We start from the raw sequence: 23,388 nt of genomic DNA, 5'->3' as shown, positions 1-23,388 counted from the left end.
ACTCAGGTGCAGGGCGCAGACATCACCCTGACAGCATTGAGGAACCACCCAATGACGAAGCTGACGCCTGGGGATGGGGGCCAAGAGCAACTTAGAGGGCCTGAGCTAGAAGTCCAGGCCGGTCCCTGGGCCCAAGGCCAGAGCTCTAGCAGCTCCAGGCCACGGCTGCACATGCCACCCGTGCCACAGCCCACTCAGAGCAGCACCATCTGCTGACGGAGCTGGAGACCAGGCGGGGCTGCAGGCAGCAGGAGCCTTGATGCTGGAAAGGCGGGGAGGGGGCGGCATGCCAGGCTCGGGCCTTCCAGTCCCTGGGACCAACTACCCAGTTTCTACCCAGCCTGCCCACCACTCACCGGCAAGCCACCAAGTCCCTCAGCCTCAGACTCCCCATCTATGAAATGCAGTCTAAAGAGTTCTCACATGTGCTAGATAAAGTCACTGAGGGTGGCACCCAGAGGCTGTGGGCACAGAGCTGGCTCTTCAAGCCCCCTGTCTGCCCCTCCCATCACCTGGCCCCATTGCCTGCATCTCAACTCTAGCAGACAGGGCTGAAGCCCTGGCAGGTCTGCGCCCAAATGAACTCAAGGAAGCAGTGGTCACGCACCAGCAGTGGGGCTTTGGAGAATCCACCCAGCAGCATGGAGCAGAGGGCAGTGGTGGACTTTCTCAGGACAAAAGCGCAGACATCAGGGCTCCACTGCACAGCAGGTGGCAATTGAGGGAGAAGAAATAAACACACAATTCCCGAGTGCTTTTGTCAGGTTTTTTTTTTTGTTTGTTTCGTTTTGTTTTGAACACTAAGATTTATTTTCAAACAGCACACAGACGGTCTGCAGGGCAGGGCCAGGCCCGGATGGTCTGGGCCCAAGGTCTCTGGAAACACCAGACCCCACCCACGGCAGCTGCCAGGAAAAGAGGGCCCTTGCCCAGGCAAGCATGGGGGCTCAGGCCCCAGGCCCGCCCCACAGCGGCACACAGGCTGCGACACCCGGCGAGGGCGGTGCGTGGGCGGGTGCGGCAGGAGCTCAACTAGGGGACACAGCAGCTTCAGGAACACGGTGACTCCACAGGACTTGCTGAAACCAGGTTCTCTGGAAACAACCTTGTCTCTGGGAGAACACGTCTTGGCTTGGCTCTCTCCCTTCAATTTCCCTTTGCTTTTCAAAAGTTTACAAACGAAAACAGGAGGAAAAAAAAAAAAAGAAAGAAAGAAAGAAACACACATTTTTCGGGAAAAGGTGGTGTTCTTCACGCTCCCAGGTGCTGCGCCAGCCACACCCTCACTGCACACGCTCTGTGAAGTTCTCAGGGAAGACACCCCGGCACTTCTCCAGCTCCTTGTGCTGGTTCCAGTCACTCTCCTTCACGCCCATGAGCCAGCCTTCGTCCTGAGGGGAAGCGGGTGTCACAGGGTCAGGAAGAGGGCGCTGACCTTCCCGCACGGGATGATGAGCCTCCTCCTGCCTGTTCATCCCCTCCAGACTGTTACACCTGCCCTACAGGTCACCTCCTCCAGGCAGCATTCCTGATATTCTCCTGCGACCTGTCAACCAGCTCACCCCAGGAGCCATCCCCTGTAGTAGGTGCAGGTGCATCTAACTCTGTGTTTGCTGAGCCCTCTTCCCTGCGGCAAGGCAACCTGCCTGACCACCTCTAAACATCCCCCTTTGTCCCCCATCTCGGCATGTCCCACCAGCCAGTGCTCACACATCACTTAGAAGGACATCAGCTGTTCTCTGGCCTTCCACAAACACTGCCAGAAAGTTCTGCTGAGCACGGACCACTTAAAAGGTTCCAGAATGACCTTAGGCCATGCTACCAAGGCCTCCAACTCCACTTGACCTTTGCTTGAATACTGATCCCTCACAGGGACCACCTACTGCAGCCCTGACAACCTCCCTGGCCCCAGACCTGGACCCTGGGCCTACAGTGACTGTACACCCTGCCCATGGCCAAGGCCACTGCTGCCCCTGCAGCCAGGCCAGGCCTGGGACCCACCTGGCTCTTGGTCTCATTTTGCACGATCATTTTCCTTGTCACAGGCCTCTTACACCCTCCCCAGGTGACTCCCACTGTGCTGGGGGCCAGGATTCTGCTTTTGAAAGCAGCCAGGTGGGCCCTTGGGAAGAGCAGTGGAGACCTGGGGCTTTCCTGATTCAGTGCCAGGTCCCAGAAGCCTTGTTACTCAAACCTCCTTGTTACTCAGCAGCCCTCCAGAGTCCTCAAGTCCCAGCCCAGGGACGCAGGTTGGCCTCATTCCACACCCAGTCCCCCTTTCCCCCTGACAAGTCACAGGGGCTGCTGATGACAAGCAGATGGGAGTGCCACCAGGTCCCCTGTTCCCCATGGGGGCACCCCCAAACAAGCAAAGGCTCCTGCTGAGGGGGAAGCAAAGCAGCCAGTCTAGACCTAAGGGCAGTCCTGCCCCAGCTCACTCTGCACCAGGCCAGCTCAGCGGGGCCCACTCTGACGGCATCCACTAACAAGGAGAGGCTGCAGGCAGAGGGTCCAGGAGGCACGGGGTGAGGACCAGCTGGGGACAGGGCTGGGGATTCAGGGGTCCCTTACGGTGGGCAGGGAAGCACAAAGTCCCTGAAAGGCCAGCCTCGGCGGGGGCGGGGGGGGGCGGTGCGGGGGGGGGTCGGGGGGGTGGCACATGGGGCCGACCGGGAGGTTGCAGAGCAGACTGGGGGTTGGGCAGTGAGAGGGGCAGCCAGGGATCCTACCGGGGAGGAAGGAGACAGCAGGGCAGGAAGGGAGAAGAGGACCAAGCAACTTGTAGGCAGAGCCCGAGGAAAGGAGGAGGCCGGGAAAAGGAAGTGCGAGATGGAAGGCGAGACAGGGAGAGCGGCAAAGCGCTGCACGGAAGGCGGGCCGGGCGGCTGGGTGGGGGGAGAGGGGGAAGAGACCGGATGGAGGGAGGGGCGAGGCCGCGGCCCGACGGTGGGGCTCTGCTGCCCCCTGTTGGCCGCGCCTCGCCGCAGCCCCGGCTCACCTGCTCCTCCGGGTTCTGGAAGGGGATCACCAGCACCACGTCTCCAGCCTTGAGTTGCAGCTCGTCTGTGTCAGTGGCCGTGTAGTCGTGCTGGGCCTGCACCTGCAGAGGGTGGGGAAGACCTCAGCCCTTCGACTCAGCTCTTTGTCCGCCTGCAGCCCCCGGAAAGCAGCAGGACCGGAGCCCGACGGCACCTCGCCGAGTGGGGAGCTCGTGGAGTCGGGTAGGATGACTTTGGGCCGATGGAGCGCCAGCCAGACCCAGCGTCACCCTCCGTGAAAGGGGGGTGGTCCGCCCCACGCAGGCAGGCAGGAGCCCTGGCTCACCTTGAACATGAACCCTGGAGGCAGGTCCAGGCGCCCTGCCGCGCTGCCGCTCTCCACGGTGCCGTTCACAGTTGCTGAGAAGGTCTCCACCACCACCGCCGGGAGAGAACTCTGGGGGGGAGGGGAGCGAGAAAGAGGGCTGGGAGGGGTCCCCAAGGGGCAGGGGCCGCGCGGGCAGAGGAGGGGGTGTCTGTGCCCGATGCCGGACCAGCCTGCCTCCAGGTTCCTCGCCAGGAACCACGACCTGGACCAGCACAGAGCAAGACTCAGGGCTCGGGAGCCGCGGCGCGGAAAGGAGACGGAGCTCCGTCCCGTTGTCTTACGGAGGCTGCTTCACTTGCTGCCGGCTCCCCAGGCTCCTGGGCTCCACCCGCCACCTCCGACGCCTCTGCTGGCTGCAACATAAACGCGGCCACGGACGGGGTCAGACACAGGACAGACGTGCGATCGGGGCAAGAGAGGCTGCGGAGAACCAGCGCCTCTGCCCGCACAGGGTGCAGCTGAAGGCGTGAGGGCAGGCGCAGGCACGGCGAGGGGCCACTGCTGAGAAGCCAGGGACAGGCCCCTGAGGCCACAGGAAGCCTCCCTCACAGGCCCTGCCCTCTAAGCCCAAGGCCTAGCCAAGCCTGGGCTTCCCCACCCGCGGGGCAGCTGGCCTGTCACAGGCACCCCGTGATCAGGGCCCAGGCCAGGCCCAGCCGCCTCTGGCCAGCTGCAGTCCAGCTGACCCAGGCCAGCACTGAAACACAGCCATTTCCGAGCTCTAGGAGCAGTCACTCGACCCCAGCCCCTTTCCTCAGCCGTAAAAGGAGGAATTGTCTGGGATAGGCTGAAGCTTGAAGAATTCTGGATAGCGCCCTCCATAAATCAAGTGCTCTAAATGCTCCTCCTTCCCACTGAGGGGTTTGGGCTGGAGACAGGGGCAGGGTTGGCCAGCAAGTAAGAGATTGGCCTGATGGGAGCCTCCCTGGCTTAGTGATAGGCCCTGTCCCAGAGGCTCAGGGCCTCACCTCACCCTCGGTCCCTCGGTGGCCTTGTCCATCCTGGGCCCCCTCCTCCAGGCTCTTCCTCCATGCTACCACCCCCCCCCAGGGGCAGGGGGCAGGGAGGGCTGGGGGGACACTTACTTGGGCAGGCCCTGGCTCGGCCGTCTGGCTGGGCCAGGCCACAGCAAAGGTGCCCTCGGCAGCGCTGGGCTCCCCGGAAGGCAGGCTGCCAGCTGGACTCTCTGTGGGCTAGTGACAGGCCACCAGGGAGGACAGGGCGGGAGGGGCAGGGGGCAGGGGGCAGGGGCCGGAGACAAGAGAAATGGTTGTGAGGGCTGAGGGGAGTGGATGGGCCCTGTGGCCAGGAGCCTGGCTGGAGCCCCTCGGGGGACAGAAGGAGTCCCCTGCACTGGACAGAAGGAGACCTGGAGAGGACAGACGAAGCCCCCCAGGAGGGACACCTACTCCCACCTGCCCACGGGATAGGAAGCAAATGTGTGGCTCAGCCCGTCACCTACCAAGACCTAGCCTGAATGGCTCTACCTGTGCCAGCTCTGGCCTCCTTCAGGGAAATACTATGAAGCTTTGCAGGCCCCAGAGCCTAGGTCGCTGGCACTGTCACACCTGCCCCTCGTGGGCCTCCATATCTGAGCACCAGGCCAGGATGGCACCTGTCCGACAGGTACCTGGCCTGTCTCTGCCTGTCCTACTTCTCGAATCACCTCTTCCTCCCTGCTCTGCCCCAGAATTTCCTGGTGCCACTGCCCCACAGGCCTTGGCCCCCCTTGGGGACACCCCATCCATCCTGGGAGACCCGCTGGTTGTCTGGGGGCCACTCACAGCTCTGACAACTGAGCCGCACCACAGGACTCTTGAAAGGCTAAATTGAGAAGCCCTTTCCCACAGGGCCTGGCTGAAGGCACAGTGTCTCCCGGGGTGGGGACAGGGGCAGCAGAACAGCTGCAGCCAGCTCCCTGTGCATGTGCACGGCCGTGGGTTTGTATGCATGCACCTGTGAGCCGCCCAGGTGCAGGAAAAGGTGGGTGGGCCCAGCATACAAACAAGGGCGGCCGGCAGGGGTGGGCACAAGCAAGCACAGCTTACCTCCCAGAGGTCCCATGGAATTGACTGAGTGCAGCAGAGGGAGAAGGAGAGTTAGCACAGAGGTTAGAGACAGGGCAGCAAGCACCTCGAGGGCCCCCACCCCACGCCCACCTCAGGGCCCTCGAGCCCAGTGCCTGTAGAGCAGAACAGAGCCAGGCTCTGCAGTCTCCAGGGGCCAAGTCCCAGGCACCTTCCAAGGGCTGAGACCCCAGGCCAGAGAGTGTCTGGACTCAGGGCTGCCACCAAGGGAGGGACAGGACCCAAGATGGACTGTACGTTCCAGGTGGGTGTGCAGCTGACCTCCTCCTGAGATCCTCAAGCTGACCTGTGTCTGCCTTCTTCCTTTCACTGTGTCAGGACCAGAGGTCATGACAAGAGCTGGGGCTCCAGGGAAGGGCAGTGAGTGGGAGGAGAGCCTGGTGACCCCAGGACCCCAAAGGCCTGGGCCTAGATGGGCAGACAGGAACCTGGGCCCCAGTGCCCAGAGGTCAGTGGGCCCATGGGCAGTGGTGGGCTCACACCAACCTGACCAGAGGGCGTGGGCGCCTTCACAGGGCTTGCTACAGGTGGGAGGGGGTCAAAGTCCAGATCCAGCAGACTGGCCTGCTCCGAAAAAGGCCCCGGGGCCTCAAACTTGGCAGCAGCAGTAGAGGAAGAAGGCGGTTAGTGAGGGGCTACAAGCACTCAGCAAGGGCATGCACGGCAGACCCTGTCCCCAGACTCACCATCAAGACAGGGCACAAGCTCCACCCTCCCAGGGTCTGGGGCCACCTGCCAGACCAGTAGCAAGCCCCCAACTCTGTCTCCATTCTGCAGACCTAAGAGGTCCCCCAGCGCCTGCACCCAAGAGCTCCCCCGACCCCGTGCCTCCCAACCCGCCAGCAGCAGCCACAGTGAGGACCCCTAGACAGGCACTGGCCTCCCTTGATGCCCCCTGCTGACGGGTGGTCCTGTAGTGATACCCGCCCCCAGCCAGCTCAGAGCTAAACCAGCACACACTGTCCGTCTTAAAGGCGGGGGTCCCCAACACCTGAGAACCTATGTTCACACTGGAAGTCCTCCCCTCACCAACCCTGACTGCAGCCCGGGGAGCTGCCTGCAGCAGGTATGGCCCAGGGCACCAGGACACAGTGGCCCCTTGCACACAGTAAAAAGCTGGCCCCACAGTAAGCTGAGCCAGATATGGAAGAAAAGTGTCTGTCACAGAGCCGGCCTGGAGGACAAGCCACCCAGCACCAGTGCCCAGTGGACAGGCTGCCTGCCCAAGAGGGGGCTTCTCTGTAGCCTCATCTCATGAGGGCTCCCCGGGCAGCGAGGACCATGACTATCCAGGCTCAGCCCAGGGTTCCCCCGAGGTAGGGCTGGGACAGCCACAACCCCAAAAGCCCCAGTTGGATAGCCTCCTGAGCACCCCACCCCACTCCAAGATGGGCACCTGAGACCTGGGACTGTGGGAAGGAGCCCCCCGGAGAGGCTTTCATGAGAGACCCCAGACCAGTCCTAAGAAGGATGGTGCTGCCATCCCACTGCTCAGGGGACAAGGCACGGAGCTCAGAGAGCCAGGCCAAGAGGATGCACCCCTGCCCACTGACTGCCCTTTCAGTCAAGCCCTGTCCAGTGAGCTGGGGGATTGTGGGGAGTTCACTGCCATCTCCAAGGGACGAGTGCACAGGGCACTGTGGGCATTTCTCCCACCTGCTTCAGGCACTTCTCTCCCCCACAGGGCCCCCCACCCATCCCCTCTCAGAAGTCCGCCAAGCCCAGACAGCTGCCCCCTCATGCTCCAAGGGCATATACCCCACCTCCCACAGGCCAGCCTCCCATCATGCAGGACCAGAACCATCCTCCAGGGAAGGGACACAAGCTACTCACCACCACCCAGCAGAGAAGCCCAGTCAGCAGAGCATCATGGAGGGACGAGCCCACCACAGCCCCCAGCCCCAGCAAGGGCCCCTGGGGCACATGCTCCCCACCCCACCAAGCAGAGACTGGCTTCCCACCAGAGACAAAGGGACAGCAGGGGAAGCATGTGGGGAGCACGGAGCCTCACCCCTCACCCGTCAGAGGGGACAATCCCTCCCAGGGGCCAGTGAAGGTACCAGCCAGTGAAGGTAAGCAGCCAGCACTGTTCCGTGGGTGTTTACTAGCCCTCAAGTCACCTCATGTCCCTCGTGTGCACCTGGAGGGGAGGCAGGCTGGGGGCGGCCAGCATCCCAGCCACAAGCTGCCCTGGAGGTCATGCCTACCCCCAGCTTCAGGAGCCTCGGGGCCAGCAGAGGTGCTTCCCTCCCGGTCCCGAGCGGGGGAATCACCTGCCTGCCTGTACTGAAAGTTCCTAATTCTGACCCAAGTGCCCCCAGGGGGGCTTGAAGCCTACCATTCCAAGGCCTGTCCTGGCAGAGAACAGCTCCACTGCCTCTCCCTCCACACTCAGCCTCAGGCCCTGCCCCTCCCCTCCAGGCATCTGAACTCCAGCAAAGGAGCCTACAAGAGGCCCAGCAGAGAGGCCCCAGCACAGCAAGCCCATTGCAGTGCTGCAACACAGGGCACCTCAGCCTGGAGCTAGCCAGCCTGCACAAAGGCAAGGCCCAGCTCTGCTACCAGAGACTGTCTCTGCTCTGCCCTCCCTTCCTGCACCTGGGGATGGCCTTACACGCCTCCTTGGGCAGATGCAGAGGTGGCCCTGCCTGCAGCCCAGCCACAGCCCATCTCGTGCCTTGCAGGGATTTCCCCACTGCGTTCCTGTCCTTCCCGCCTCCCACAGCAGCCCTCTCCCAACACACTGAACTCCTGGGAGCTCCTCACTCCTCCCTCTGTACCTACACACAAGCTGCTGCCTCTGCTCAAAGTCACCTGCTCCATGAAGCCTTCCCTGATTGGCCCAGGTCCTCCGTGCTCCCCACCCCTTTTGGCCATAGCGTCAGTGGAACTAAGAAGCCACTGCTGAACTGACTTTGTCTCCTAGGACCCTTTACCTGTGTCCTCACAGCTGGCCACAGAACATGCTCAGAGAGAGCCGAGGGATGGTGGAGGGAGAGGGAGCTTTGCAAGGAAGTCTCAGATTCCTGGCTCCTGAGGCAGAGACCCAGGGTGTGGGGTGGGGGTTGGTCATGCACACCCCAAAAGAACAAGAGAAGGGGGAGAGGGCAGGGCCGCGGCCGCCGCGGCTGACCTGGGAGGGGGTGGTCACGCTGATCTCAGGGACAAACGTGTCGTCAAACAGGCTGAGGATCTGCTCCTGCTTGACCTCCTTGGACGGGGTGTGTTTGGGAGGCGGAGGGACTGGTGGGCCTTTCCGGAGCTGTGGGTCAGCAGCGAGTGAGGGGGCCGCAGGGGGAAGCACAGCACAGCGTGGGGGTGGGAGACAGAGACAAAGCCACAGTTAGTCACACCCGGCCACGTCCCCACCCGGCAACTGAGCAGGAGGAAACGAGAAGAGCCTCTGATTACCAGGACACCAAGACCACCAGGCCGAGACCCAAAGCTGCAGAGAGAAGGGGTGGGGGTGAGGGATGGAGCAGAGAGGACAGAGCAGGACAGAAGAGGAGAGAAGGAAGGGCAGCTGGTCTCAATGCCTGCAGGAAAGGCTGTGGAGAGAAAAGGAGCTGAGACAGAGCCCGTGCTTGCCTCCCACCGGCTCTGCTCTGCACACCCAGACCTTCTGCCCCTCAAAGCCAGAAGCTACAGCCCAGCCTCCGGACCCCTGCAGGCCAGTGTGGAGCCAGGGCCCCACCTGGACGGCCAGGGAAAACGGTCACACACCTGCCCACATGGGGGCCTCAGGCAAGTCAGCCACCTCCAAGCCTATCTCCTCATCCATCAAGTTGGGGTGCTAACAGGCTGGGTCTTAGGACAATGAATGAAAACACAGAAAGTGCTGACCCACGTCCAGCCCAGAGTGAGCCCTTGACAGTACAGGCCCTCCCTCTAAGCTGAACAGCTGCAGGAAAGCCTAGCGGGGCACAGTCGGGGCTGCATGGTGGACCCCATGCCTCCCTTCTTTCTCCCCGACTCCAGGGGACACTGGAGACCCCGGTGGGGTCGGAGCCAGTTCCCCCTCCCCCCTCACAGCCCTTCCTCTGCTGTCCCTCCTGCATGGCCCCAAGAAAGAAAGAAGGCAGACACCCCCCCCTTGGGGGGCTCCTGGAGCCTGTGGGAGAAAGGAAAACAGTGAGAGTCAAGCAGCCCAAAAGCCAGGGAGAGAGGAAGGGGATGCTGCAGCTGAGGGGCGGGGGCGGTATGGGGACACCTGAGGGGCTGACAGTCACAGATGCCCTGGAAGGAGCCTCGCCTAGCAGGGCCCTAGGGAGGACATGGCCCTCGCTGGGCAAAAGCTCTGGCTCCACACCTGAAGGCCAGGCAGGGACAGAGTGGCCGGGGAGGAGAGAACGATGCTGGACCAAGAGGGAAAGAGAGGACAAGCCGCGAGCTGTGTACCTACCTGGGACGGGGACTTGGGGAGGGCTGCCCCAGGTGTGGCTGCCCCGGCTGGCTCAGGCTCGTGGTTGACTCTGATCTCGGGAGTGGCAGCAGGAGAGCCATCAGGCGGAGGCGAGGGGCTCTTGTTCCCTTTTGCAGGGGCGTTGTCACTGTGGGGGAGACAAGGGCGCCAGATGGAGGGAGGTGGCGGCATCCGAGAGGGGCCTGCAGATGTGAGTGGCCTGGGGACCCGTGTGTGAAAAGGTGTGCACACACTGTGTGACCGTGTGTGTGCGCATGTGTGTCCACGTGGATCCTGGGAAATGGTGCACGTGTGTATCCCCAGACTCACTATGAAAACATGATGTCCACCTGTGCATGAGTGTGTGTCCCCATGCCTCCCCCTATGAAACTGCATGTGTGTTGCAGGAGAACAGGAGAAAATGAGGAGGACAGGTTTGGCCCTGGGAATAGGCAGGGGACAGTGACAGCAGGGGTGGAACCAGAGCTGAGGTCTGCTGGCCCCAGGGAGCAGGGCGGATTCCTGGAGCCACAGGGCCAGCCAGCATCCACTGGCCTCCACCAGGTTGGTCCTCGGGACTCCACAGCATGAGAAAGCCAATCATCCCAGAGGCAGTAAGTCTCAGCCCCAAGTCACACAGCAGCCCCGACACTCAGGTAGGCCCGCTCCTCAGCCTGACCTCACAGGCTCCTGGCTGGCCTGTCTGCTGTCCACACCTCAAGCCAGCAAGGAGCCAACACGCTTCCTGGCCACCCCACACCATCACTGTCTCTGAGCCTTTGCTCCCACGGCCCCCCACTCTACCCTGGGAAACCTGGGAGACCAGCTGGAGATCACAGGCAGACAAGTCAATAAAGGGGGGCCTTCACAGCAGGTGAGGGTGCAAGGTCCCTTCCCAAGACATGTCCAGTACCAACAAGGACAACTGGTGTGCAGAGCCCACCACCTGGGCACGGAGGTAGGGAAAATAAAAATCTGTACTTCATAAGGAAATTCTAAAACAGTCCTGACCAAGACTACCACCAGCTACAGGAGGCTGTTTAAATTTATGCTTAAATGAAATGAAATTAAAAATTCAGGAATTTCCCATTGCAGCGCAGCAGAAGCAAATCTGACTAGTATCCATAAGGACGCAGGTTAAATCCCTGACCTTGCTCAATGGGTCAAGAATCTGTCATTGCGGTGAGCTGTGCTGTAGGTCACAGACATGGCTCGGACCCCACGTTGCTGTGGCTGTGGTATAGGCCAACAGCTGCAGCTCTGATTTGACTCCTAGCCTGAGAGCTTCCATATGCCATGGGTGTGTCCCTAAAAAGCAAAAAAAAAAAAAATTCAGCTCCTACTGCCTAATGCTCACCCGCCCCTGCCCCCATGTCACCATGTGGGACAGGGCAGGTCTGGAAGGATGAACAGACACCCTGGTTCCTAAATATCTTTCCTAACGGGTTCTATGGGAATGCCTTTGCCTCCTTAAACACACACACACACACACACACACAGAATTCCTGCAAACCACCATGCTGCAGCAGCCCTCCCTGAGAGCCCCTGGCCACCTCCTCTGCTGTTATACTCAGGGTCGGGTCGAGGCCAAGGGGAACGTGCTGAGTCTGCCCCACCACCCCCCACGCACACCACACGCAGGGGCAGGTTAGGGGTTAGTGGCACCCAGGGGCAGGGCTGGCGCATGCACAGGCTGGCGGCCTCGGAGGCCCCACAGCGCACACACTGCCGGTACCTGCCCTTCTTTCTGCGCAGCCGGGAGAACAGTTTGGTTTTCTTTCTGTGGGGATGGACGGGACATGGAGGCCTTCGTTTGGGGGAAATGAGGATGTGGGGCTGGCCTGGTCCCTTCCCTCATCAGCAGCTCCCCGAGCTCCCAGAGGTGGGGCCCAGCCTGCCCATGGTCCCTGCTGACCAGTCCCCCCACCCCAGGCCTCTGCCTTCTGCCAGGGCCCTGAGCCATACAGAAGAGGCCAGTGCCCTGAAGTGGGGCCTACGAATGGCAGGAGGCTCGGGCTGGGACAGCACTGGGCATAACCCAGCCGCTGATCCAGCCACAGGAGCTCTGGGAACCCAGAGTGCCAGGAAGGAGTAGGGTCAGCGAGCCAGGGTGGGGCCCTGGGCAAGGAGGCAACCTGGCCGTAATGGAGCCCTCTTGTGTAAGGGAGGCGAACAACCCTCCATGGCCCTTGCCCACCCCCAGAACAGCCCTTTCCCTTTCCCAGGGGAAGCCTGGCCCCAGCTACCTGCATGGCCCATTGCGGAGGTCCCACCATTTCCTCCAGGCCAGCCAGGAGACATGGGAAATGCCTTTTGGCATTTACTGTCCTCGGGGCACCATGGCCTACCCTCTCAGTCACACTATTGGGTTTTTAGGGGAGAAGAGGGGCAATGACCTTCACTGAACACTAACTGCCTTCTTGCTCCGCAGGTACATCCCAGTAACCCCGAGAACCAGGTGTTATCACCTGCATTACAGGGGAGGAAGTTGAGGCACCTCGGTGCTCTGCATGCCATACTGCATAGCACAGAAAGGAAGGGGAGCCTCAGACTCGCCACCAAGGGCCAGGCTTTCCCCCAGAAAGCAGGGCTCTGTTCTGGGCAGAGGCCACCATCCAGGGACAGGGGCTTCCCAGAAGCAGAGCTGGGAAAGGCCACGCTCCACTCTGCCAAGAGGCTGCCTTCCAGACGGCTGATCATTTAGACATGGGCCCTGCCAGCAAAGCTGCTCCACAGACAGGAAGCCAGGAAGGCCAGGGGTCTGCAGACTGCCGAGGATGTCTCCCGGCCCTGAAAGCCCTCTGCTCCTCTGAGCACAGGGAGGCTGAGCCTGAAAGGACAAGCCAACAGGGCCCACAGGAACGAGTCCTGCCCCAGACCACATGCCCCACCGCCCTCCCAGGGAGCATCACATACCTGGGCTGGGCCTTGACCGTGAAGGTGTTGCTCCCGTGCTGCTTCTCCAGGCTGACCAGCACGTCATTGAGATTCTGGTTGAGCTGTAGTAGGAAAAGCAAGCCCATGGGGAGGGGGCCTCTGAGGCCAGCAGACAGCCCCCCTCCCCTAGTAACACTCCTGCTTCTCTTCCCACCCAGGCCCTCCCCGATCCCACCCCTCACCCCCGGCCCAGGCAGGAGCGAGCTCCTCTCTCCTGCAGTGGGGGCTGGGAACCAGCAACCACCCCCAGAAAACCCACAGGAAGAGGAGGAGGAAGTGGGCTGCCCTGCTAACAGTTACTTTTTCTGGGGACCATCTTTTTCTTCTTTCTATTTATAGGCTTTTCCTCAAATGCCAGGAAAGCTTGTATTGTTTTTGATTTTTTTCAATTGTGTTTGCAGGTTAGCTGTTGATCCTGTTAAAGTCATTTGCCGAGATGGTTTCAGGCCATGTTACCATTGCCAGAGATTTCACCAAAAGCACAGGCCAGACGGGAGTTTATACCCACGCACTTCATGGTTCTTAGAGAGAATGCATCTCTCTGCTTTAGCCCCTCAGGAGCCCAGGGCTGAACACTCCTCCCACTTTACACAAAGGATTTCTTCCCATAACACCTCTCTGTTTGCTAAGTTTTCCCAAGCTGTCTCAAATCTTTGAAGGGAAGAAGGAAAAGCAGGAAGGAAAGGGAAGGCCTGCCAAGCAGGAAACCCTACTCTGGGTGGTCACTCAGGAGAGGCCCCAGGCCAGCAAACACCCCCTCCTACCCTGGGCCTGGGACCCAGCACAATGGCTTTTCCCCTCTAGGCCCAGGATTCAGAGTCAGATCTTCCCTTCACATAGGTGGGTTCCTCCACCTCAGCTTTGCAGTTTAACTGTCAGTTAAATCAAAATGAAAATAATAGGTGTTCCCGTCGTGGCTCAGCAGAAACAAATCTGACTAGTACCCATCGTCTTAAGGATCTAGCATCAAGGACCCGATGTTGCCATGAGCTGTGGTGTAGACTGCAGACGTGGCTCAGATCTGGTGTTGCTGTGGCTGTGGTATAGGCCAGAGGCAATAGCTCCCATTGAGCCTGTAGCCTGGGAACCTCCTTGTGCCACAGGTGAGGTCCTGAAAAAAAGAAAGAAAACAACATGGCATAGGAATTTAAGCTAACCAGATCCTCCTCACACCAGATTCTGGTAGATAAAGCAGACCTGTTTGAATGTCTTAAGAAACATGAAAAAAAAAATTTTTTTTTTCACTTGGGAAAATTCTGGTAATTTACATCTTCTCTGCCTACAAATTGGGAAACTGCCACCATTTTCTGCCAGCTCCCTGGGCCAAGGCGGCCTGCAAATGTTTACAGTTTGAGGGGAGCTGGCTATGCTCAGGTGGGAGAACAGAACTGGAGCAGGGAGAGGGCCGGGCTGCACCCCGGTGGCTAACACTCCCATGGGGCCCTGACACTGCTACTGGAGGGACCAGAGGGGGCCATGGTCACAGCGTGTCCACCTCCCGCAGGGGAGGATGCTGGGCCCACCGTACCTCTGACCCCGCCCCACAGGTGGGGCACCTGGGGCCTACCTTACTCATTTCCTTGTGGAAGTTCTCCTCCAAGCCCGCGATGCTCTGGAAAGTGTTGACATAGAAACCCACCCGGCTGTGGGAGGGACGGAGGGCAAGTGAGCTGCAGGCCAGCCCAGGGGAGCCACCAGCCCAGCAGGGCACAGCACCTCTGACCCCCAACCCCCCACCCAGCCCAGGAGGGTGCAGCCCCACCACGCAGGCGCAGCCTGCATGCAACTCACCTGTTCCACAGGGACGGCAGCTCCTCCTGCAGGTCCACATTCATCTCCTCAAACACCTTCTGGGCTTTGATGAGCTCTTCCTCGGCCTGGAGGGCAGGACAGGTCATTCCCCTCTGCCAGGCCTCTGTCCCAGCCAGCCCAGCTAGACCAGACCCCTGAGACCTGCTCCCCCCAGCACACTGGGACCAGGAATTTGGGCAAGACAGAGGCTGAACTGGACGTGGATGCCCAGGCGGACCTGCCCCTACAGCCCCTTGGGTCCCTGCAGCCAGGCCCACAGGGGTCATTCCAGGAAGAGGGGCAGAGAAGCCATGGCAAGGGGGCCCCATCTGGTACAGGTGGGCCAGGAAGGCGGGAGGGAGGACAGGACACTAGAAGGCACGAGACAAGGGGCAGACCCTAGATCCAGCCAAATGTGACCCCCTCGGCCTGTCAGCCCCGCTCTCTGCCCCTTGACACTTCCCTCCCCCTTTCCCAAGGCCACTCCTAATCTGCCTCACCCACTGGCCTGACCTCACCTTCCTGGGGTCCTTCTTCCCTCCCTGACCCTTTGTCCCTATGACCTGTCCCCACCAGACTGAGGCTGGAGGCAGCAGGTCTGGCACATGCAGGATGGGCAGAGAGAAGTTGGGAAGAGGGCACAGGTGCTGCCTACATGCCTGCCCAGGTGCCTTCCCCAGGGCACAGCAACCAGGAGGTGGCGCTAAGGCCCCACCTCAGAGCTGGAGAAAGTAGGGAGCTCCAGGAGCTAAGGCCAGGGTGGGGGTGAGTCACAGCCCCCGGCCCCAGGAAGAGCTCTGCTAGCTCATTCTGGAGGGTGCTGCTGGAAACAGTGACTCAGGGTGACTTGGATTCAGGGGCTGAGTCACAGCCCAGGAACGTGGCTGCCCCACCCGTGAGAGAAGCTCTCTCCACAGCCTCACGTTTTCAGGCCAACTGGCCAGAACAGCAAACTGCCAGATCACACCCAGCTGTCCGTCCAGCTTCGGCCCCAGATTCAGCCCTACTCAGGCTCTATCCCCGCTGTGGTGAGTTGGGGGGAGTGCTGGAGGAGGGGGCCACTGTGGCTCCTGACTACATTACCTCCAGGTTGCTAGAGTGAACACAAGCACCCTGCCTAAATATTAAGAATCTTCTTGGAGTTCTCTTCGTGGCTCAGTGCTTAATGAATCCGACTAGGAACCATGAGGTTGGGGGTTCGATCTCTGGCCTTGCTCAGTGGGTTAAGGATCTGGCATTGCCATGAGCTATGGTGTAGGTCGCAGACGAGGCTCGAATCTGGCGTTGCTGTGGCTCTGGCAGCTACAGCTCCGATTAGACCCCTAGGCTGGGAACATCCATATGCCATGGGTGTGGCCCTAAAAGGACAAAAAAGACAAAAAAAAAAAAAAAGAATCTTCTTAAAAATAGGAGAATAGGAAATAAAAGAAATGCCTCTAGGCATGCATGCCTCGGGCCACCCCTGGAATAGATCAGATTGAGAGCATCCTGCAGACCATGGGCCAGACCAGCCCTGCCTTAGTCCTCTGAGAACCCCAGTGCCTGAAGGGGGGCTACCACCCACCACAAAAGTGACCCTCACACTTCCAGCCCAGAGCTCCTCGCATGGCCATGTGTGATGCGTGCCTCCTGCCCAAGTGCCGATCAGCCAGTTCAAGTCCCAGGTCCTTGGGGACCACCTTGACCACCCTGGCTCCTGTACCTGCAGAAGCCACCTCACAAGGCTGGCCCTAACTCCCCAGTTGGACACCGTGGCCAAGATGATGAGGATGGCACAGCAGCTCGGAGCTGCGTGCCAAGATCTGCTCACACATCCCAGTGATACTGCAAAGGACAGCATCATTTTAAAGTTCCTAGAAGTCAGGGCCTATGTCTTTTATTCCCTCTGAGTCACATTTCTCCTATTCTGGCTCTTTCAGAAACACCTGGGGGAGCAGAAGTGGAGGGAGGCAGGTTAGGGGGACTGCAGCTCCCATGGAGAGCAGATCGGAAGCGGCCTGGGGGGACACCTGGGGCCGGCCGACTCGGGAACCCATAGCCCCAGGAGGCGGCACAGTCTCCCCAAAGTCACGTTGGCCAGCAGGGCAGCCCCAGGACCCCAAGTGCCCAGCTTCCTGCCAGCCAGCTTCCTGAAGACTGCCTAACCTGCAGAAGGAGGACAGGCTCAATAAAAACCAGTTCCAGGTGGGAAGGTCAGTCTGGCTGAGTGTGGGACATTTATCGTCCAATATCCAGCCAGCAGACCCTATGCCTTGGCCTCCCCTTCAACCCCAGGAGGGGCTGTGGGGCCCTCCCAGCGGGATTCCCCAGACACACCCATTCCAGGAGCCCAAAGCAGCCACAGCCACCACCCCAGGCCCCACAGTCTCCCAGGGGCTTCTCCCACCAGAAAAAATGTTCATCTGGCCTCTTGCCAAACCCGCTTGAGGAAAAACTATGCAGAAATCCTGGCTCTGGGTCAGGGGCCCATTCCCCCTCCAGCCAGAAGTCCTGAGCTCCACAAGCAGGACAGGCCTTCCTCCTGAAGCAGAAGAGGACACAGCCGGTCTAAGACTCCCCAGGCCACCTTCCTGACCTTGGACAGGTGAGGCTGGTCATGGCTCAGGGCCTCCAACATCAGTCCACAGCTTTGGCCTAAAAGCAAGCAGGCAGGAGTTCTCTTCGTGGCTCAGTGGTTAACAAACCCAACTAGGATCCACGAGGACATGGGTTCAATCCCTGGCCTTGCTCAGTGGGTTAAGGATCTGGCACTGCTGTGAGCTATGATGTAGGTCAAAGACGCGGCTCAGATCTGGTGTTGCTGTGGCTGTGACGTAGGCCAGTGGCTAGAGCTCCAATTCAGCCCACAGCGGGGAACCTCCATATGCCATGGGTGCAGCCCTAAAAAAAAAAATAGAAAAAAAAAAAAAAAAAAAAAAAAAAAACAGCCAGGCAGCAGGTCAGGTAAGAAATTGGGCCACGAACCCAGAGCTCCATATCATAGTCATAAAATACCAGTGGGCGAGAATCAGAAGGTGGCCCAGAAAAAATGGCACAGCTGCCCAGAGAGAAACCAGCCTGCTGAGGAAGGCCTCCGTGCCTGCCCCCAACCCAGGACCAGGATGGGGTGCTACAGTCATGTGCTTTCGCTGGATTGAGAGCCACAAGGCCACTCTTCCCAAGGCACTGCATCTCAGTCCCTGGCCACACTGTGCTCACCCAGGATGCATCCATCCCCAGAGCTGGGGGCTGAGAAGAGCAAAGTATTGGCAGGGTGGTAGCATCACTCAGGAGCCTGTGCAAGGAGCCTCCTCCAGGAAGCCCACTGTGATGTGGACTGTTTGCCCTCCGTGAAACTCCCAAGAACCAGTCCTCCAGGCCCCAGGACTCAGCATCCCAGCCAGACTGAAGCCTTCCCAGTGTCCCTACCAGGGACACCATGGGACCTAGAGGGCCTAGGGTCACCTCAGGTCTGGCCAGGGTGGCAGGACTTCCATGTGAAGCCCTGGGCAGAGAGCTAGGATAACGAGTGGGGGCTTGAGTCAGGGAGCTCAGCTCATCCAGGAAGCACCCCTGGGACCTTGGGCAGGAGACCTGGCCTCTCTGGGCAGTTGTGTCCTCAGGAAGCTCAGGATGACCTCACAGCTCCCGTGAGTCATGAAGGACACCACTGCCCTCACTGCAGGAGCCCTCACTGAGGACAGAAGCTCCGAGGCTCCTGTACTACAGAGCCCTACACACTGCACAGGCCCGCCAGCAACAACCCCTCGCATCCCCACCACCTCTACTGACCCGCACCTCTCTTCACAGGAGCTGTCCCCACGGGGACTTCTGTAAACAGCCCTGCCTCCCAATTCAGAAAGGGGACGAGTCCTCCCCCACCCGGGTGGTCAGGTAGATGGGTGCCTGGCACCAAGGACAGGACAGCAGACCAGAAGGCGCCAGCACATGCAAGGTTAGAAGCCAGTGTCACCTGATTTCGGAGCAGGTTAGTTTGAGCTACCAGATGAGCCTGCAGTTTGCCTTGGCACCACTGGGGGGCGGCCTTCTCAAGCAGCGAGACAGGCTGGGGGAGGGGCGGGGGTTAAGGCCAAGGAGAGTAGAGAAACAGGAGGGAGATGGGAAGAGAGAAACAGACAGAGACATTAAACACCACGCCCACACGTCTCCAGTGCAGTGACAGCTGCCACGCAGGTCCCCCCAGCAGATAAAGGCTCCCCCCAGGCTGCAAGAATTAGGGGGCGCTCCCAACAGATAAAGGCCCCCAGGCTGTGAGAATTAGGGGGCCCTCAGCAGGGCTGGAAAGGGGTGAACTCCAAACTGCAAAGCAAAGTGTAAGAATTGTTAGCAGAGGGGCTCAGCAAACTGGGTCCTGCCCCTCCAGTTAGGGGCCCGCCCTCAGATCCCACCCCTGCCACCCACGCTTGTTCCAGCTGAGATGGGCCACATCAGATCCCATGACAGAATTCCACTCAGTGCACGCCAGCTGTAGGAGGGGGGTAGCCGGGCTGGTGAAACCCAAGCCAGGCCTGTTCTCATTCTGGACAGCAGCCTGAGAACAGGCAGAGGGACTTGGAGGGACCTGGGGCCAGGCGGCACCACAGGACGGGCTGGGCTGGGGCCCCAGGGCCCAGCACCACCCCCTACCCAGCTCTAGGACCAGGAACTAGTCACCAGCTGTAAGCCCTTCCATGAAGGGGGTTGAGCATCCTGCCAGCCGGCCAGGGTACACAGTGCAGGGGGAAGGCCCTGGGGCTTGGGCACCCTCAGCCCCTGCTGCTGGGATGCCCTGAAGCCCCCCAAACCCCACCCCCAGTATCCCCAGCCTTACCTTAGCTATTTTGGCTTCATCCTTCTTTTTGGCAGTCTGGAGGGACTCATAATGGTGCCGGGCACTGTCATAGTCCACCAGCTTCCGCCCACGCTTGGCAATGCGTGACTAGGGACAGAGAAGGAAGGGGCTGAACAGGGCCTGGACCCCAACCCTCACCCCATGTTGAGCTGCTGCCCTAGGGAAAATGGGTGGTGGGCGTGGGGATCTGGATGAACCAGGGGTTCAGGGCCGCAGACCCCAGGCTGCACCAGGCACTCTGACACATGCCTGAGGCACCATCACTGTCACCTGCAGGGCAGCCCATGCCCTCTGCTGCCCTTTCTTATACGCAGACCCTTGTGACAGTACCCAGTTTTGTCAGGTCCTGCCAGCCATGCCAGTGAGCCTCCTCCCAGACCTTCAGCTGCTGAAAGACCCTCATGGGCCTCAGGCCTGAATCCCCCTGAGCCACTGCCACCAGCCTCCGTCTACTCCCCACAGGGCACCTTCAGGAGCCTGAGGCGTCTGACCTGGTGGCCAAGGGGGCCAGCATGGGCCATGCCCCTAGAGGGTTGGGTCAGCACTATGGCCACCACTTGAGCCCCAGACAACCCTGCTTGCATTGCCCAAGGCACCTGGGGTCCCACCGGCCTCAGGGAGGTTCTGGCACACTGGTACCTCCTGCCTCACCTGGGCCAGCAAAGGCAGTCAGCTTTTGAGCAGTGCAATCACACGAATACACAGGTAAGAGGCGGCGCCACTGGGTGCACCATCCCTTCTAAGCACACACACCCAGGCCTCCTACCCCCCTAATTCTGCTTAGACAACCCTACAGTCGCTTTCTGAGACACAGCCCTATGAGGTCTCTCTCCACAGCCAGAGACCTAAAGTTACAGGGCTTCTGGCTCAGTGGCCTGGGTGAGGGGGCAAGAGGGCAGCCTCAGGGGGAGCATCCCTAGAGGGACGAAATGCCCAGCAAGGGGGATGCCCGCTTTCAGCCCCCCACCCCACCCCCAGGCCTCTCTCGCTCTCCAGCCTGGAGCAGGGCAGATCCACAGAGCGCCTCTCACCTTGATGTCCGGGAACTGGCCCAGGTACGTGTCCATGGTCAGCAGCGCCTGGTCCACCAGCTTTTGGTGGTAATCCATCCAGAGCAGGTCATTGTTCTACAGGGCAAGAGCAAGCAGGGGGTGGACACAGTGCCTGGCCCTGGGCCACCCCACCCTCATTCCCCAGGGACCAGGGTCAGCACTCCCGATCACTGCACCACTTGCAGCTCCTCAGAGTCTCCACTCCCTCGTCTACAAAATGCGGAGTGGGACTCCTGCCTGAGCACAAAGTGACTGTGGGGCTGATAAGCCCAGGCTGGTGGGGCTGGGAGGGAGGCTTCCAGAGTCAGGAGACATGAGGTAGAGGCAGAGATGCCTTGGGATATCATGGGAAACCCGCCTCTGCCTGCAGCCATATCAGAGGAGAAAAGGACCCCCAGAGGGGGAGGGGGTCTGCCCTGAGAACTAGAAGAGCTGGTTCCAGAAGGCCCGGCAGGTGAGAGGCTGCCCACGGAGGTCAGGAGGGCTCTCAGGGACCAGCCAAGACCCCGGCCATACTCACCTCTGCGATCTTGTTGGCTTCGTCCCTGCCCGGCCAGTCAGGCTCGTACACCTCCTGCAGACACTCATTCAGCTTCTTGGAGGCCTCATGCATGGCTGCGGGCAGAAGAGCCAGCTGCAGCCAGGGGGCAGCCCCACCCCCACCCCCAAACAGCCCCTGCCTCCTCCAAACACTGCTCCTTACCCATCTCCCACTCCTCGCCCATCAGCTGCCCTGGGGAAGGCACCCCTCTGCCTCCCAGGGAACCCACCCACCCAGGCCAGGTCGACCCTCACCTTTGACTGAGGCCAGGTAGGTTCGGAGATCCTTCTGCAGCCGGGTGCCCTCACTCTACGCAGACAAAGACAAGAGGGTGAGGGCCAGGGGCACAGCCCACATCGGCCCTCGGCCTCCTACACCCCTGTGGACCACCCCACCCATCAGCCATCCGAATTAAGTCGCAGCTGAGCTCCTGGACAGCAGATGTGCAAACACCCAGGCTATGCAACCCCTCGGGAGCCCTGTGCCCAAAGGGACATTCATCCCACGTCTGTCATCATCTTCCCTCCCAGGCACTCTTCTCAACCCACATGGCAGGCAGAGACCCCCCACACCCTGGACAAGACACACACATGACCTGCATGTATGATATGGCCCACACTGCAGGCCTGCCCTCAGGCACCTGTGATCCAGGCAGCCCAGGAGCACTAGGAGCAGGAGGAGGACCAGGGCCCAAGGGACCAGGGAGCACCTTGCTCTGAAGGCTCAGGCAGTGCCTGAGGCCAGTGGGCACCCCTGCATCCCACACGGAAGGAGGCCCTGTGGACAAAGGCCAGCCCGCGGAGAGAGGAGAGGTCTGGAAGGGGCGCAGAGAAGAGAGGGGTCACGTCCAGGCCTTTTGGGACACTGGCCCAGTTGAGAGGGAAGATGAAGGAGGCAAGGCTGAAGGGGGAGTGGGCCAGGGAGCGGAGCCCCCAAGCCGGGAGAGCAGCCCCCAGGGTTCCCAAGAGCAGGATGCACAGTGAAGCCTCAGCGCCCTCTGGCCATCAGTTCCATAGGGGGCAGGGCAGTGCCACGGAGGACAATGATGGGGGTGGAAGGGCACAGGAGAAGGTGCCCCGGAGCGTGTGAACCTGAGGCTGACCTCCCAGGCTCTCCCTGCCGCAGGCCAGCCCCTGTCTCAGTGACCCCCCTTGTTTTCAAGCCCTTCTCCCTGGCAGAGGGCTAGACCACAGCAGCTAGCCACAGTCCTGGGAGACCGGCACCCTTGCAGAGCTCCAGCTGGGCCAGCCTGGAACTTCTGCAGGTCAGTGATCCAGCCAAGGGCAGGCAGGATGCAGCCACCCTGCACAGGCTCACCCCCAGAACCCCCAAAGCCCTCCTGTGTACCCATGAACAGGACGACCTCCTCATGGCCACCGCCTGCTCCTCCTGTTCTGGTGTCCTCAGAACTCTGGGCAGCAGCGGCAGACTGGGGCCAGCACTTTCCACACGCTGACACCTACTGACCCACCTGACTTGCCCAAGGCTACACAGCCAGCGAGACCCTCCAAGGCCTGGGCACTTGGCCACAGTTCGCTGAATGGGTCATAAGGGCAGAGAAGTCACACAGCTGCCTATTTGTTATGATGCTGCTTCCACAGGATGGTGGGTGCAGGGAGGGTTTCAGGTCACTGCATTAAAAAAGGGAATCTTGGAGTTCCCATGTAGCTCAGCAGGTAAAGGACCTGGGGTTGTCACTGTAGCAGCTCTGGTCAGCGGCTCAGGTTACTGCTGTGGTTCGGGTTTGATTCCTGGCCTGGAAACTTCCACATGAAAAAAAAAGAAAGGAAACCTCTCCAAATATTCCTTCAGACTCATAGAGCACAGGACCCTGGCCACACATAATCCCTTTTTTTTTTTTTTTTTTTTTTTTGGTCTTTTGTCTTTTTATGCCTCGCGGCATATGGAGGTTCCCAGGCTAGGGGTCTAATCAAAGCTATAGCTGCCGGCCTACGCCAGAGCCACAGCAATGCCAGTTCCAAGCCACGTCTGTGACCTACGCCACAGCTCACAGCAACACCGGATCCTTAACCTCCTGAGCAAGGCCAGGGATCAAACCCGCAACCTCACGGTTCCTAGTGGGATTCGTTTCTGCTGAGCCACGACAGGAACTCCTGGCCACACATAATTCTTAAGAACACCCAGGTTTGAGGCGTGCTGATTAAAGATTAAAGGACAAAACCAAAGGCCACTCCATAAACATTCAAACCTCTCCAGAATTCCATCCAGAATGTGGAATGGAATCACAAGTGGACCCCGTGGACTCAGGAGCAAGGCAAAGTTCCACCCACTCTCATCACAGCCTCCCTCACCTTCACTATTAATGCTGGGCTGGTAGAGATGAGGATTAAAGTGTGTCTGCGAGGTGATGCTACTGGATT

The 23,388-nt window shown here is 60.1% G+C and overlaps 1 protein-coding gene across 35 annotated transcripts in view; it reads right to left on the bottom strand.

Annotated features, from left to right (window-relative positions):
- The window catches only part of BIN1 (bridging integrator 1), a 50,997-nt gene continuing 28,361 nt past the window's right edge, over positions 753–23,388 (bottom strand). For 3 of the 35 annotated variants that reach the window (XM_021074455.1, XM_021074458.1, XM_021074456.1), the window contains exons 3-20: positions 21,262–21,316; positions 20,987–21,081; positions 20,446–20,541; positions 19,394–19,501; positions 18,536–18,628; positions 14,584–14,669; positions 14,360–14,435; positions 12,772–12,854; positions 11,591–11,635; positions 9,856–10,003; positions 8,587–8,715; positions 5,940–6,047; positions 5,415–5,438; positions 4,452–4,559; positions 3,648–3,719; positions 3,325–3,435; positions 2,999–3,100; positions 753–1,391 (exon numbers count right to left, since the gene is read on the bottom strand). In XM_021074455.1, coding sequence (XP_020930114.1) covers positions 1,284–1,391; positions 2,999–3,100; positions 3,325–3,435; positions 3,648–3,719; positions 4,452–4,559; positions 5,415–5,438; positions 5,940–6,047; positions 8,587–8,715; positions 9,856–10,003; positions 11,591–11,635; positions 12,772–12,854; positions 14,360–14,435; positions 14,584–14,669; positions 18,536–18,628; positions 19,394–19,501; positions 20,446–20,541; positions 20,987–21,081; positions 21,262–21,316 — 1,647 coding nt within the window. In that variant the 3' untranslated portion in view covers positions 753–1,283. 35 annotated transcript variants of the gene reach the window in all.

The sequence above is a fragment of the Sus scrofa genome, chromosome 15, assembly GCF_000003025.6.
Source record: "Sus scrofa isolate TJ Tabasco breed Duroc chromosome 15, Sscrofa11.1, whole genome shotgun sequence".
In the NCBI taxonomy this organism is placed as follows: Eukaryota; Metazoa; Chordata; class Mammalia; order Artiodactyla; family Suidae; genus Sus; species Sus scrofa.
Note: the sequence above shows the minus strand (reverse complement) of the source record. Positions and strands in the feature narration are given on the sequence as shown.